General features: G+C 38.2%; 1 protein-coding gene across 3 annotated transcripts in view; it reads left to right on the top strand.

Moving 5' to 3' along the window:
- Positions 1-16,828, top strand: part of UBR3 (ubiquitin protein ligase E3 component n-recognin 3) — a 106,217-nt gene that overhangs the window by 80,549 nt on the left and 8,840 nt on the right. For all 3 annotated transcript variants that reach the window (XM_050340607.1, XM_050340606.1, XM_050340608.1), the window contains 3 exons: positions 1,787-1,892; positions 9,650-9,750; positions 16,220-16,344. In XM_050340607.1, coding sequence (XP_050196564.1) covers positions 1,787-1,892; positions 9,650-9,750; positions 16,220-16,344 — 332 coding nt within the window. The remainder of the gene's footprint in view (positions 1-1,786; positions 1,893-9,649; positions 9,751-16,219; positions 16,345-16,828) is intronic.

The following is a 16,828-nucleotide window of genomic DNA, read 5'->3' as shown; positions in this document are numbered from 1 at the left end:
AATAAAACCCGCTTGATTTTTTTTATTATTTTGATAAAATATATTTTCAGGCTTTTGAACTATATCAGCAAAGCAGTGTTTTGCTACGAATCTCCTACCAGGAGAATAGATGACTTATTTTGTCCTCATTGACTGTTTTTATTCAGAAAGCAGGTGACAGCTATCAATTCCAATGCCATCTACATCTCCAATTATTTTACAAACCCCAGGAGCTAATTGCAGCCCTCAGGCTGTGGCAGTCAGCTGACTTCATCATGCGACTCTTTTGGCCGTTGCGTACCTCTGAGTAATTGTCTATTTATGGAAAATAAATTAATAGCTGCTGTTTCTACTTTAAAAAGGACCAGTGAGTCTGTAGGTTGAGCAAGTGGGTTGTAGAGAGAAGGGAGAGAAATTAAGAGAGAAAGAGGCAAAGGGATCAATTGAAAGAATAAGAGGGGTGGAGGGGAAAGATTTTGTCAGTATGCTAAGGGAAAAAGTTAAAATGAAAGGGAGGAAGGAAGCAGGGTCCCAGAAAAGTGAACAGGAGAAACAGGCATGGCAGCAAATAGCAAGATATAGTGTGACAGGAAGAAAAATAGTGAGCAGAATTGTGGCAAATGATGATGTTTTATAAACACAGAAAAAGAATTGAAGTCTGAGTCCCTAATAGTCCCTGATCTAGTTGAAGATGTCCCTGATCGTTGCAGGGTGCTTGGACCAGATGACCTTTAAAGGTCCCTTCCAATTCCAACCATTCTGTGTTTCTCATTGCATATACATCTCTGAAAATGCTGTCAGCATAGATGGTGCTGGCCTTCTTGGATTGCTTAAGGGAAGAAAAGATTAGATGTTATCTTTATTTGTCTTGGTCATATGATCCACGGAGAAATGAAAACTGTGCATTTTAGTGGAAGATACTGCAGTAAATCTCCATGAATAGTTATGCATCCTTTGTTTGAAAAATTCGACAAGTGCTTTGCAGATAGTATATTTGATACAGTGGCTGTACAGAAGGTTTTGAATTGATGAATATCAGCAAACTTTGCCTGCAGGTTGTATAGACAAATCTCTGTTATAAAGGCTGTTGCTACTTGAGCATCCTTCATGTGTGGTCAGAAGTTTGCTGGGTTTGGTTTGGTTTTTTCCCCTCATCCAAAAGTTAGCTACAAAATAACCAAGAGAAGGCAATATTACAAGAATAATAATACCCTTTTAAGAATGAAGAGCTGAAATGATCCTACTGATACTGGGCTGTAATTTCTAGCAGCTTTAGGTTAATTTCAAATATGTTGTGCACAGAACTTAATTGTGGGAGAGGGGAAGAAAGGCTGTGAAATAAAAGTATATCAGTCTCTGTTTAGAAGAAGTGTTTAGGAAATCCTGACTTCTGGCACAAGCTGGAGAGGGAAGTAAAGTGAGCATGGAACCTTAGCAACTTAACAGCATATGAAATAGGATTTTTTAAAAAGACCTGAAATTAGGTACATGGAGCACCAAAACAACTGAGATCTGGCCAAAGCTTTCTAAACAGCTTTTCTCTGTTTCAGAATTTCAGGAGAGAAAAAAAAGGCATTTTTCCTTATGCATGCCTATGGGTCACTGCCTTCTATTGAAATCTTACTTCTCTTCAAAATCTTACTTTAAAAATAAATAAATACATAATAAAAATACGCTTTTGAGAGTACCAGCTTAGTTGGAATGAGATGACAGACTTTGCAGAATCTTGAAATACATGATGGCAATTTCATGGGAAATACTTTGTATCATTGTATATAATAATCAGCGGTTTGTCTTCACCTTTCAGATCAGCTGTTCCACGTGTTGGCCATGCACATGCGCCTCTACAGCATAGACTCTGCATACAATCCCTGGAGAAAACTAACCCAGCCGATGCAGGATAAAAATTCAGAGCAAGTATTTTAATTTACCCAATATCAGTTTTACCTGGTGAAAGAAACATCCTTACAGAGGGACTTTGGGTAACTTTCTGTCTTAATTTAAATTCTCTGTGAGGTAGGCTGATGAACTTAACATCTAAAAATTTTATGTATGAATTTGTAAAAATAAATTTTCCAATTTCTTTTACATAAGAATCTGACACATACCAGTTTTGAGTTAAAGTTTAAATGCACCTCTTGCAAGCTGAAGCACAGGCAATTGAATATTATTGGGTAATTGGATAAGTGCACTGCTGTTCTTGGTGTGGATGCTAGACAAAATTTACATAGAGATTAAGTTGAGAAATAGTTTATTGAAAGTTGAGCAATGATTAATAGCTGTTACAGAAATAATGTAAGTAGGCATAATATATGTGAGAAATAAGTTTATTTTAAGCTAAAAATTTTCATCTTGCTTATTATTTTAAACAAGTTACATACCTCAGTTTGATTTTAAGACATCACCTTACATACACAGTTGTACAAGGATTAACAGTGTAATAAATAGAACAATGTATCTGTGTTCTGCAAGGACTCATCTTCCTACTTGACTTAAGACCCATCACTTTTCAGATTCAGCCTTGACAATGAGAAGAAGGGTTTCTTGCCCAAAACCAGATTATAGTTTTTCCTCATCAGAGGAAAACAGTAGATTGTTTTGGGTTTTTTCTTGGCACCTTAAGCATCTTCTTTATACTAAACCCTACACTTTGTAGCTTGCAATAATGTCAAAAGACTGGCTTCTTAGTGCCTATCCATCTGCAAGTTTGTCAGTGTGTTTCTGGAAGCCTGAGGTGGAAAGCATCATGTGATGTCAAAAACTGATCTAGAAGAATGATGCCACAGTTCTAATTGCAGATTGGGGGAAATTATTAAAACAACTCTTCTTGCTTCTGGTTTGAGATTTTACTGTTTTTCCTCTTGGGCCCAGGTTTCTTTTTGCAATGAACATCAGATTATTGCAGTAATTAAACTATATTAACAGGTTAGTTTATGAACCATTAGCACAACAAAGCCTCAAGGATTTCGTAACTTGAAACCTACGCTATTCAACATGTATTCATACTGCTTGGGGGGTCTGTTTTCATGTGATTCTGATTGAGACCTGACCTAGATTGAGCAGTGGGACAAAGTTAATGAATTTTGTGTATGGTTGACCGAGTTATCTGAGGCAAAATTAAGATTGTGTTGATAGGCTGTTGACAGAATGGCTGTGGGACTGATCGTGCACTGCTCATTTTGGCATTTTAAGAACTTGCTTGCTTTGGAAGCAGCTCTTAACAGAGGGGGCTTCCAGACTTGATGGAATTCTCCATGCATTCATCATATCAGGGCTGGATTGCTGCAAGTTAGATTTCATTGGGCAATATTTTGAATAATTTGGTGGTACTGTGGACTGTAAAGGCTTCTTGGCAGGGAGTGTTGCATATTGGGAATGCATTTGAGCAGTTCTCATGTTTTCTGCACCGGTTTTCAGTATTTTTTGGTATTCCTGTTGATACTGGTTTGGCACAAAGTCCCGTAGGAAGCTACAGCTGAGATATCATCCACTTTGCCATGAAATAGTTTACTTTGGAGATGCACAGATGCAGTCGAGCTGGAATATTTTTGCTCACTCCTTAGAATATTTTTCCTACCTTAGTCTGCAGGCCCCAGAATGCTGCAAAGGAGGCAATTTGAGGACATGTTTTTAATGCATAAATTAGAGCATAAAATGAATATCTGTAGTTAGAGTGTAGAAGTTTGAAGGAGTAGTTTCACTTGAAGGTGGCATTCATAGGATTGGTGTTTATGATCTAACTGCACACTTCTCAGAGTCACACAGCCTTCTGAGAAATACAGAATAGCAGATTTTTTCAGGTACAGGGCAGAGTGCTCAGAGCACTTAGAAGGTGACATGCTGCAGTAAACTGAAGAAGCTTAAGAGGATGGTGGAGAAATAGTCACTGCAGATTTCAGATGGGGATGTCACTCTGCCATTTTGAAGCTAACCCTTTAAATCATCAGCTTGACCTGCACAATACTTCAGCCAAAGATTTGTTAAAAAAAAAAAGTCTGAGAGGAAAAGATCTGTGTTATGACTGCATTACTATGATTCCAAACAATTTAAACTCAGAAAAGTCATAGAAGCAAAAAAACTTCAAACCAACATGCCATATTTTTCTGTTTAATTTTCAACCTAAAATTATTTCAGTTGAAAGCAGTTTTCCAGAGAAGCTAGTTCCATCTTCATTTATTTAAAAAGATAATTTTCTAAACCAAACAAACAACAAACCCCCCAACCTGCAAAAATCTGTGGAATGCAAGTACCATTATCTTTTCACCCTTATTTAATTGTAGCTCCTTTATTTAAATATACATAAATATTTACAGTTAAAACCACCTAGGTGCAGAACTCACAATTTTATCTTGGTTTTCCACCACCCAGCTATCATTCCTCATAAATAATGCCTTAGATTTCGTGTGTCTGGCAGAGTTGAACAAAGTAACTTGTAAAGACTCACAGAATTGCTCCACTGTACTTGCCAAAGCCACTGGTTGTGTCCAGTGTCTTTCACAGCTGCACCTAAATCTCCCTGTAGCTGAAAATGGCAACTGAAAGGAAAGATAAAGAGCAGCTCATGCAGCCATAGCAAGGTAAAGTAGAAGAAATAAGGAAATCTTGAGCAAAGAGATACTTTATCAAAAAGGGCCTAAATAATGTGTACCGTTTGAAAGAAGAGAGGGGAACAAGATAAAGTCTGAACTGGGAATGGTGTAGTGGATTATTTCTCCTATGGAGTTCATGTTGCAAAATTTAATGTACACTTGGTCCCACGGGCCGTACTTAAGTAAATTGTTCTTCTAGGGATAGATGTGGTTTCAGTGGTGATCAAATAAACAATTATTGTGGTGCAAGGGGGAATAATAGCTTCTGGCACGGGGCAGGGAAGGAGCAGCTGGAGGCAATAATTACTAAACTCAGATGTGAATTTAATGGACTAGTCCAACTAGCCAGAGTTTCAGGAACGACAACCCTGAAATAAAAGAATACGTATTTTTTAAAGATTTAAATCTCTGTGAAGGCTGAAGTTTTTGTGCCTGTTTTGACAGACAAAATATGTCAGCATAGAATGATTCAGTAAAACATTAAGGATCTTTGCAGTGGAAGCACTTGGAGGGGGGAACTGCAGGATAAACTGAAATGCTTGGTTATTTTTACTACAGTGTTTTGCTGATGTTTCACTCTAAGCTAGCTCGCTTCAGTGATTGTTTGTAGTGTCATACTGGGGCAACAAACTGCAGCTCAGGGGTAGGAATGAGCAACTCTGCGTAGGAACCTTTGAAGTCACATCTCCATCACAGAAACTGTTGTGAAATGGGGAAAAAACTCACAGTTTTTATGAGGAGGGGTCAATGGGGTTTAGTTCAGGTTTGTGCAGGAGGTGGTACATACATGCACGTGCTGCCACAGGACCTGGTGATCTATTCAGTACAAACAGCAGTCCTGCCTGAGACAGCAGGCTCTCAGGACACGTGTTATAGTACGTAGGTTTTGACAGTAGTGCCACTTGGGGAGTATTTACTCTTGGCTGTTTCTTCCTTCCCCTGTACTGGAGCTCACCATCTGCTTCATCTGTGCTGATGTAGCTTGGGCAGGCGGCATCATGAGCAAAGTCAAGCAATTAATCCATGTTTTAAAAAGGTTAATTTGAATGAGTTTGGGAACGGGTGACAAGGGGCTGCTGGGGGCACAGTGGTAAAAGAGAATGGGAGATGCCTAATGTTAGTACTGGTACTGAATGTACAATGAGAAAAACTGACTGCTGTAAAATCTGCTGAGATACGAGGAAGAGCAAATATGAAATTGTGATTAGATCCTAGAGTGAAGCCAGAATAAATAGTAGAATTCTACTTACAGTGAGCAGTAGAGGCTGTGTATTAGTTTGACCTTTCTGCAGTGTGGGATTTGTGGGCTTTACTTCTTATCCTGCAAATTCTGAAGAAAATATAGATTTGCCCTGGTCGATGGAGCCTTTGTTTAGGTGTATCTGTATCCCTGTGTCTCAGATTTTCTGTATCTGTCAGTTTGAAGTGATGTGAGGCTCAAAACTGTATTTATTGAACTTCTAACTTTATAATTAGTTGGAGTTAGCTAGCATCAACCAGAAACTTTTAAATGTCTCTGGTTGAGAGAAGAGGGAATGAGGAGCATATATGTCAGGAATGGCCATTAGCAAAATGCTGTTTGCCTCGGAGTAGAACAGTTTCCCATTCCTCTGTATCCATTCCCAAAGAAGTGATTCCTGCATAACATCTCTCTGGAGGACGATGCAGAACACAGAGGCAGAGTTGCTCAGCTGGCAGCTGACAGGCAGCTCTGGCTTTGGCACAGGGAGAGGTGATGCCCAATTAATTACCTTGGGCTGGAGGAGAGGTCAGTTCCATGGAGAAAGCCGAGCAATGCATTTTTTATTTTAGTACATGTTTATATTGCACTATGTAGTTTATTTTCACTTCCACCTCCCTGTTTTAAATGGATACAGCATACAAGTGTTATACATTTGAATCATTTTGTATTACTGTGGCCCTGTCTGCAATTGTACTTACTTTCTTTTTATTCCACGCTTCTGTGTCTCAATTTTTTGTGAAGTCAGATTTATCAAGCTTTTACATATGCATTGGGGATTAACAGAATGGACAGTTTCCACATTTCTAAGCACATTTTATAAATTCAGTTTCAGTGTCATAATGAAGAACTTGCTTAGGCTCTTAACGAATGACGGAGCAGTTTTTAAGTGCTTCATGTGCTGCAGCACTTGATGTAAGCGAAAGCAGCTTATCTAAACCCCTGACAGTTAATGTAGCTTTGCTTCTCAATTCATATGAACTGAATAAATTAGAAAAATAATTCCCTTGGCCCTGCATATGAAAATGAGTTCATTTATTTGTGATGTTGCCAGTCAATCATGGTATTCTGTATATATATTTCCTAATTTTGACAGAACTGGTGTTTGACCTAAATGTTACACAACTGTTAAATGATATTGATACCTCTGTCAGAAAGAGGTGTTCAACTAGATGTTACCAGAGGGAGTAAGGTTTTTTTTAATGTTATTCCAAATTAAATTTCCCCCAAAATTTATATATCAATTAAGAATTAAAGGTGAGAAGTAATTTAAGGGGTATCCATGGTTTTAAAGTCATTACATAATGAGGGTTGTTTTCAGTGTCATAGATCATAAAATAGAGCTAACTGTAAGTAAAAGTAGAACTGGAGAGACAGTAAGATAAGCATCTTCATGGATATGTAATTTTGAAAGTGAGACTTGGTAGTACGATACAAATTTTTGCCCCCTTTTCTTCTTTGGAATTCAGAATATTTGTTTTTTGCTTGGAAGCTCACATGTATAAATATGAATATTTATGTATATTACAGTATTTTGAAACTACAATTTTGTTAAATGATTGACTATAGCAAAAGGATTATAGATGGTGTTTATTCTGTAGCTGTTTGGGTTCATTAATTCAAAAGGACCAGTGAGACCATGTTTTCTGTGACTTCATTTTAGAAGACCAGTCAGCCTTAAGAGGAGTTCAGTCCTCACTATTGAGTGTTCAAATACAGCTCAAGTGGCTCTGTGTGTATCTATTAACATTGCAGGTTTGTTTTTTTTTTTTAATTCAATATACAGAGAATCATAAAGATATGACCAAAAGTGTTCTTCTAATCCTCCTCTTGTATGACTGCTTCTGTGTGTTAAAATTCACATCACAAATGGTTGTGCCTTATGTAGAGAGAACTCTGAGTTTTCATGAAATAGATAACTATGTAGAGAGAGTGTCCTTCCAAAAGTAGCATCATGTTTATGTGCCTTAGAGATGATGAACTGGTTCAATCCCCAAAGCTTTAGAGGGCCCTGAGGATCCTGTGTATGCACCCACATCCCACCACATGTGGGCAACCTTCTCCAGTGTGTGGTCTGCAAGAGCTCAGTTTGTGCTCTGTGTGTGATGGATGGCACCAGGGGAGAGCTGGTGCTTTCACAGAGGCATCAACACAGCTAAAGGAGTGGTCTGTGCCAGCTGGATGAGAGTTGGATCAGGGGAAGGATTTGGTGCTCTTGGAAGAGAGGCAATAATTGGACACAGCAGTAGTTCCCCGGCTGTGCTCTGAAAGGGCAGAGCTGAGACAGAGGAGGGCTTGCCTGTCCTGCTGTATGTTTCTTTCCTCCACCACGTTCTGTTTGTACAGAAATGGGGCATTTGCTGCAGAATCTAAGAAAGCCTCCCTGGGAAACTCTGGTTCACAGTGTCTTGCAGAGCAACCAAATGGAGGAGAGTGAGGCTGTGCTTTTGGGGGTAAATCTTAATAAGGGTGTACTTATGTTTTCAGTACAACTATCGAGCACTTCATGAGTTGTGGTTTAGCTGCAGGACAATTAAAACTGCTGTACCAAAGCATGAAGCTAACCTTGAAACTGTAGCAGGTGGATGTACTTTGATTTCCTGACATTTTTAGGTGGTTTTTGTGGAGGGCTCAGCGAAGAGCCACATGGCATAAAGGCCTATGGCTGCCCTAAATAAGGGAAGCTCCTACCAGGAGAGGGAGAATTGTTTTTCCTGCAGTTTCTGACCAGTGAGAAGAATGATAAAAGAGGAGAAAAGAAAGATGAAAAAACCTAAGGAGGGATAGAAAATGCCCTTCTAGAAGTACAACATTTCAGTCATGGGGCAAAGGAACGTGCAGCTTGTGATGCTTTCCTTTGCACCACTGCTGTCTGTTTGGGAGAAGCTGTAGAGGACTGTTTTGCACAGGAGATTTGAGTCAGTGGGACTAGGACTGCACTGTACAACTCCTGTAGCACAGATAACCAGCACCACCACTGTTTGCAAATGGGAACAAGAACCCAAACAGCTCTTTCTGTCGCATGTTGCGGAAGGGGGAAGGTGACAAGGGAGGATGTGCATCACAGTGTACCAGCAGCTCCTGCTCGAGATCTCCATCACGCTCCGTAGTAGTTAAAGAGGGCAGAATGATTTTTATCCATTTGATTTTTTTGCCATTTGTCTCAGTTGTTGAACCCAAAGAGTAATGTTGTTTGGAATTTTGTTGGATAGTGCTACACAAAGCTAGAAAACTACTACCTCTCCTGTGTGCAAGCATTTTCTGCCTTGAAGTATGGGACCTACAAGGTGATGTTATGTCATTCAGTGAATCTGGATAGTTGAGAAGTTTGCAGTATCTCTGTGCTTATTTGCTGTCCTTCTAGCCATATGGGGTTTTTAATAAAAACTGTAAAATTGCATAATCCCACCTGTCATGGCTTCTTGAGCCTTCATTTCTTTACATGAAGGAAATCAGTGCATTTTCTCAGGTCTCTCTTTTCCAGGAGGCACAGTCCTTGTAACATTAAAAGTAATTTGAGGATTTGTTATTGTTACAGCATGGAGATATATATATTTATTTATTTGTAAAATGCCACACTTTGTAAACCAATTAAATTGTTTAAATGTTCCTTGACTGTCTACATAGACATAATGAGTTCAGAGAATTTAACAAGGATCAGGTACCCAACTGGTAACTTCCTCATGAGTTATTACATGAGTAACATTAAATGGGTTTAATATTGAGATCAGTTAGTGAACTGTCAGGCTTCTATATTGATTTAAATGTAATACTATTTAAAATAAAATACGAAAATGGGTTTATAGTATCAGAAGTGATTTTCTTTTGGTTTTACTTCCAGGCTGGTAAGTGAAGAGCTGCCAGAAGTTCCTGTGCTTTACAGAGATGTCTCATCCCTTTTGCTTATCCAGATATTAACCATGCCTCAACCACTGCACAAAGGTATGTTACAAAAATATATATATTTTATTTATTGTGTAAATGAGGCTGCATTCGTGATGATTCTCAGGATGGTAAATCATAACCGGTCTACTGTGTATTCTAAAATAATGTTTCTGCCTTATCTACAAAAGATGGCATTGAACAGAAATTTTTGTTCTGGGTTGACAGCTTTATCTGTGTCCCCTGTCTTTTTACCTTATCAGTCAGCTATTCATTAAAGATACAAGAGCTGAGCAAAAACTATTAAGTATTTCTACTGAAGGAAAAGTGTCCTTTGTTTGACCTTCATCTCTTTGCTTAGGGGGCCAGCTCAATACTGCAAGTTGAACTGAGTGCCTAAGGGTGAAAGATTGTAATTTAATTTGAATTTCAGAGTTTAAATTGCAGCAGTCTTACATAAGAAGAGGTCACATATGAAGATAATAACTGCTGTAATGCAGCAACTTCAATAGAGGCAGTATATATTATAACTGTGAATATTAAAGAACTAAATTTTTTCATTACTAAAATCAAAACTGTCTCAAAACCTAAATTTCTTTTTCTTTGTAAAGGGAACAACTGAACCTGGTTCATCTTGCTAATAGACAGTGTATGTTCCAGAATAGGGGTTACTTCAGACCTCTGCTCTCTGGCTTGATTATTTATAACTATACATTTGTTTTCAAATGAGGACAAACAAGACTAGTATCACTTTACTATTTCACTGACAACAAACAGAAGATCTCCTTAGGGATCTGTGTGGCAATTTTGATATCTACTGAGTTTTATTAATCTGTGAACAGGAGCTGTTCTGCTCTTGCCGCATACACCTGAGTTATGATGTACGGTAGAAATTCTGTTTTCCCTTTAAGAGGAGTTCAGTCCTCACTACTGAATGATCAAATTCAGCTCAAGTGACTCTGCATGTATCTGTTAACATTACAGGGTTGTTTTTTTAATTCAATGTACAGAGAATCATAGAATTGTTTAGGTAGGAAAAGACCTTTAAGATCATCGAGTCCAATTATTAAGTACACATTTAGGGATTAAGTAGGTCCAGTAGATTATTAGAATAAGAAAATACAAAAATAATAAAATACAATACTTTTGCATAGGAAGCCTATTGTCAAAAATATACTTTTTTTATTTTTTAAACTACAGTTTAACTTTATTGGAAGGACTTAACAAAATCAGTAAATAAAAGTTGAAGGAGGCTAAAATCTGAAATTCAGGGAAGGGAGTGTTGAAGCTGAAGTACAAACCAGCGGTCTCTTTGTAGTCAATACTGAAGCATCAAATACCACCATTTATGAAAGTATACCCTATCCTAGAAGAGCCAACATTCAGTTAATAGTAAGGCATCCTTTGGAGAATTCTGGGAAATGCCATGTATCAACAGCACGTTTTGCCTTTGCTCTTGGGTTTACTGTATGTTGCAATTGAAAGGGAAGAGGCAAGTGGCAAAAAGTATATGAATGTGACTAGTTCAAATCTATGAAGCATTAAATTTGAAATAAATTGCCATGTATCTTCTTAATTTTTGTTTCATCCAAATATAACACACTTGTTTAGAACTTCTACAATGGGTGTGTAGGTCACGGAGTTGAATTCGATAGGATTAATTCTTGGTAGAGGACTGAGGCATAACTAAGGTAAAATGGCTTGTGCAGTGTCACATGAGAAGCACAAGGTCACTGATAGAGGTGAACATCTGTCTGCTTCCTAAACTGTCGGTGCTGCTTTGGCATTGTGGTGGGGTGCAGGAACTGTGGACTTGGCTGTACAACGATATGCAGACAGGAGGTGGATGCCTCTGTGTATTGACAGATATTTCCAGTATATTCCTTTAACAACAGACTTACCTGTGTTGCTCTGTGTCCTTACAGGAAACTACAACTGGTCATCAAATATTACATCTTTTTCATGTTTGTACTCAAAATCCTTTTTGTTGACAGAATGTTTTCTAAGAACACTGAGAGCTCTGTAAGGAGGGCTCAAACCTTGTCTCTTGCCCTTCAGATGTAGCCCTGGGAATTGCTATTAACTACCCTATTAACTGTTGGATAGGTGTTGGTATCTTTTTCAATCTGGCATCGATTAAAGCAATAAAAATGTCATTACTGTTCAGCCTCTTCATTCAGAGGAGAAAATTGATCTGAATCCATCAGAAAGAATGAAAACTACTACGGAAAAAACTTTGTGGTGGAGATCAGAGCATTTACAAGCATTAACCAATTTACAGAGGAGAGAATGAGGATGATAATGTGTACCTCCTGTGTAGTGTAGCCAGCAAAGTAAATGTTGTGTTTAGGATACTAAAACCATTTGTGAAACTTTTTTTTTCTTTTGAGTTTCACACTAGAACATGGACAGAGGTTTTACAGGCTTTAAATGTCCAACATTTTGAAATTGTACAAGACTAAATAAATAGTAATCCACATAAGGAGTTTATGCTTCAATTCTGTGGCAGTTGTGCAGAGGATGGACAGTGTTCTTGGTATGGTGGATTGGGACTCCATACAAAACAAGGATTTTGTTTTTAGCTCCTTTCTTACAGAAATAGCAAATGGTGGTGTACGTACAGAAGTGGAGAGAGTAGTTTGGTGGTTATCATAACTTAAATCTGTCCTTGTAAACTGAATTCAACACCCCCCCACCAGTCCTTTCTGCAATGCAATTTCTGGATGTAAGGAAGTAGTTTAATTAAAATTGGACACTCTGCTTTGGTACCATCAATTGTAAAAAGTTTTATTTTTCCCCGTACCTGTCTTGGGATCCTCAAGTCCAGATTTCTGGTAGTGTAGTGTTTGTAGCTTGTGATTTCAGTTTCTGCATTTCACTGAATGTAAAAAATACCATTACAGAATATTCAAAAACTGGGGTCTGGGTGAACAGCAGTGAGCCTGAGGCCAGTAGATGCATAGGATTGGTGGTCAGTGGGCCAGCAGTGACCTGATGCTGTGCCTGATGCCACACATGCCAGGAGGGCCAGGAAGCAGCTTGGGCATTTGCCATCGGGCTGTTATATAGCCTGGCACTGCCCTGACAGGCCACAGGACTGCTGGGACAAGATGCAAGATTTGAGAGTCATGAATGTGTTCCAACTCAAAAGCTGGTTTTGAGAGTTCAACCCAGCTTCTTTGAACTGTGGGAAAGGTTTTCTTCTCTAGTCGTAAAACCTAAATTCAAACCCTTTTCTGTATTTCTTGTAAGGTTCAGTTGCTGAAGAATCTGACCTGAATGTTCTGACAGATTCTTTTTCTGTAAAGCTTCACTAACATGCAACAAAAATGCAGCAAGCAGCGCTCAGGCAAACAATGGCACTTCTCTTTAGTGATTGGATGAGGTTCTTGACTAAATATAGAATGGATGTAATCAACTTGAATAGTATCCAGTTTCAGTGTCGAAGCTGAAATATTTATCTGTATCCTGGAACTTTAATATACCTTTCATGGATTATCTGAAGTTCAGTGCGGTCTCCCTTTGTTCTGAAGTAGTTTTTTTCAAATAATGATTTAAGCTTTAGATCAAGAGGAATATTTTTCAAAGGTTATTTATACAAAGTTCTTCTTCCAAATTGACTAAAAAAGGTCCTATGTCCTTAATTTTGCATCTGGTTCTCTTTGTGGATTCCTTCTGTAGTCATTACCTGCCAAAGTATATTGTCTAATTTGATATTGAAATTAAAAGACTTATATTGTTAGAAATATACTTATTTATTTGTTCTTTTCTTGCACTAATATTAAAATTAGAGTTCTTGATATAAATTTGATTCTTAAGGCTGTTGTTTAATACATATAATGGGATGGGGTGCTTTGAAATAATTTGGTTTCAAAAAGTTTTAAAAACAGGAACATAAACCCATTTCTCAATACTTTTCAAAACTAAGTACAAAAGTTCTGGATTAGCCTGTTCTGATTACAATATCCTAGCCATAGTAATAATACTTTTAACCTGTCAGACTGTGAGATTAAGGACAGAAGTCCTCACTGCATTTTAGTGCAGAACTTTGCACAGCATACAGACCTACTTGCAAGCTCTAGAATTATTCATTTGAAAAGCTGGTGTAGCAAAAGCACAGCCTGCACCAGGGGGTCAGCAGGAAAGCAGCACAGCCCCCCCCCCCCCGTGTGCATGTGGTGTGAAGTCAAATAAAGTTGCTCTTTGCAGTAGACAGGAATGTAACAGCTCTAGTGTTACAGGTACCTAGAGCTGTCAAGTATTTGGCATTTTACAAGTAAGAGATAACATAGTAATGAAATTGTAATTGATGCTCTGAATGCTGGTTTTAGTATGTCTCCCATGGCATGCTTTTGTGACTGTAAAAAAGCCTTGGTGCTCATTGCTCAGCATGCTGCCTCTGAGCTGCTGCTATGAGGAAGTATGAGCTTTGTTCGTACAGAAGTCAAGACTTCCGAAGGGTGACCCAGATGTGGGAGTGCATGTTTTTTGTCCAATTCTGGATCCTCCAAAAATGTAATTCATAGTCATTTCTGAGTCACATATGTGTAATTAAATACAAGAACATTCATTTAGTTTTAAAAACATAACAAGGGCTAGGTATATTTCTGGTCAGTTGAACAATTAGTATTAAGGGGAGGATAGGGACAAGGAGCAATTACATTTAACAAAACCCAGAATTTTAAAAACGTGGAAGTTTTTATGGGGTGCAAAGACACCCAGTGTTGAGCACTGTAATCACCTGAGCAGAACTCAGAGATGAAGTGGGCTGTGGCAGGTTGGTGCCTGGTGACCAGCAGTCTGGCTTTGCTGCTCTAAGTGCAGTGGTTTTCATTCTTGCTTTTACTGTGCAAAGCTGATTTCTGACGCTTGTACCTGCTGCTGATGGGGACAGAACTTGAGCTCAGTTCTAGCTCTGATTACAGCCTGTTAACTCAGGTCAAAGAGGCAATTTTTACAATTCTCTGAGTATGTGTGTAGTTTAATCTTGGAAATTTCAGTCCTAGAAGATTTCCTGAGAGCTTGCCTACTATTATTCCTCAGGAGTAGGATTGTTAAGAAAATGGAGGCTTCAGCAGAGGAAAAAAATACAGCCAAGAGATGTATGGGAGCTGGTGAATTCTCCTTCTGAGGAAATGTGGAGAGCAAATATCACTCTAATGCTACCTGCTCTAGAGTGGGGCACATGAAGTATAGCAGCATTTGTGTCATGTTTAACACAAGCTCCATAGGAAGGTAATACAGAAAAAAAACACTTTCAATTATATAATAACAGATGATCTTTTAGGTGCTTAAACTGTGCTTTTAGTTTATATTCAGTGACAGTAAAAAGTTTCAAAATCCATGTCTGTGTTGATTTGTTACATAAACAAGCAATTGTTATTTCACAAATTTAATTATGTACTCAAGCCCTAAATGTGTGTGTTTTGATATTAGATACAAGAAAGGAGAAGCAAGGTGTTTCATTTTCCTTACCACTTTCTCATTTTCACATATGAAGCTTGTTTAAATCCTTTGGGAAGAAAGAATGAATTCGACCCAGTTTTTGTGAGGTGCTTATGCAAATAAAATTGTTTTGCTTGACTTCAAAGCCTGAGAGGACTTCTTAAAACCCTCGTTTTTGTCTACATTGTTTTAGATATATGTTACACTTATGTTTGTGCTTAAGGAATGGTGTACGTAATGATAGAAATTTCTTTGATCTTCTAGATTTAAAAACAAAATAGATAATTTGGGATGGGAAATACAACCTAAAGTAAAAACATGAAAAAGGATTGCTACCATATCTTCATTTCAGAGAATGATCACTTTTTTTTCCTGCTCCAATTTTAGGAAGTCTTATTTTGCTTCTGTTGCTAGCTTCCCCAAAAAGATTTCAAAGCCCTTCTCCTGCAGCCTAGCTATAGGAGATAATAATCCTTTAAATGTTACAAAAAATTGTAAGGATCTTTGAAAGTAAGGCAAGCTCTAAAGTAACAGCCTGCCTTTTGTCCTCCTCCTGTGTGCACGTGAGGTCCAGCACATACTCACTCAGGCATGTTTTGTGGCAAGTCTGGTATGGCTGGATCCATATCTGGAAGTGAAGGTTAGAAACTGAAGTACACTACATGTCCTTGTGGAGATTTCTTGGGGAACTGAACTCTTCCAGTATTTGTGTGAATGTCACTTACCCCAGATGGGTACCAGAAGAGATGGTAGGATATACATTTGTTTACATCTGCAGTAATCAGTAGCTTAACTTGGTGTAACCTTTGGACAAAATAGAATTTTGTAGTATCACCAGGTCACTGGGAGGAAGTCACTGCTGATCAGGATTAAGATAAACGTACAGAGCAGTGGAAAATTACTTGCCCTGTACTGGCCAAGTCATTTCTGAAAGCCAGTAAATATATGTTGTTCTGTGTGTTTTGAGGGGTTATTCTTTTTCTTGTAGCACTTGCTTTTCATTTGAGAAGCAACATTTTCATAACTAGATACTCATTATATTTGCTAAAAATATCGTTTAAAAATTACTTTCTTTGTTTTACAGAACACTTCACCTGCATTATAAAAGTGCTGTTCACTTTATTGTATACTCAAGCCTTGGCAGCAATTTCTGTTAAATGTGGTGCTGAAGATAGGATGGCATGGAAAGAGGCAGGAGCTCTGAAAAAGGTTGGTTAGTTTATTAAAACATTTATGAAATTTTGCTTATGTATTTCTGGGTGGAATGTAACAGGTGCTTCTGCTTTCCATGTAATAATTTGCTTCTGCTTCACAGAAGTCCAGTGTTTTGTTTCTGGGTGTGCGATTTTTGCAAGTTTTGGTATGTGATGAGACTTAAAAGCTTCTCAATGAATATAGTTCCAAAACTGACTTTCAGATTTGAGTCTGTATCTCTATGGTTTCAACCTTTACTTTGTTGCAATGATTTTGAGTAAGTGCAGCTTTCCTTCCTGTGACATTGAAGCCTCCTGGATAAACCATGGTGGTTGATCTGATGGACTCCTTTCCTGGAAAAGCAGGAATCCTTGTTGGTGGAGAAAAAAGCCTCTTAACTTTTCCAGCTCGTTTTTACTATTTGTGGCTAGCTATATAAATTTCTCTCACTATGTTGCCTAGAGTAGTCATATGAGGAAGAGACAGAGAAGGAGGTTTG

The sequence above is a fragment of the Myiozetetes cayanensis genome, unplaced genomic scaffold (assembly GCF_022539395.1).
Source record: "Myiozetetes cayanensis isolate MyiCay16 unplaced genomic scaffold, myiCay2020 scf9, whole genome shotgun sequence".
NCBI classification, from domain to species: Eukaryota; Metazoa; Chordata; class Aves; order Passeriformes; family Tyrannidae; genus Myiozetetes; species Myiozetetes cayanensis.
Note: the sequence above shows the minus strand (reverse complement) of the source record. Positions and strands in the feature narration are given on the sequence as shown.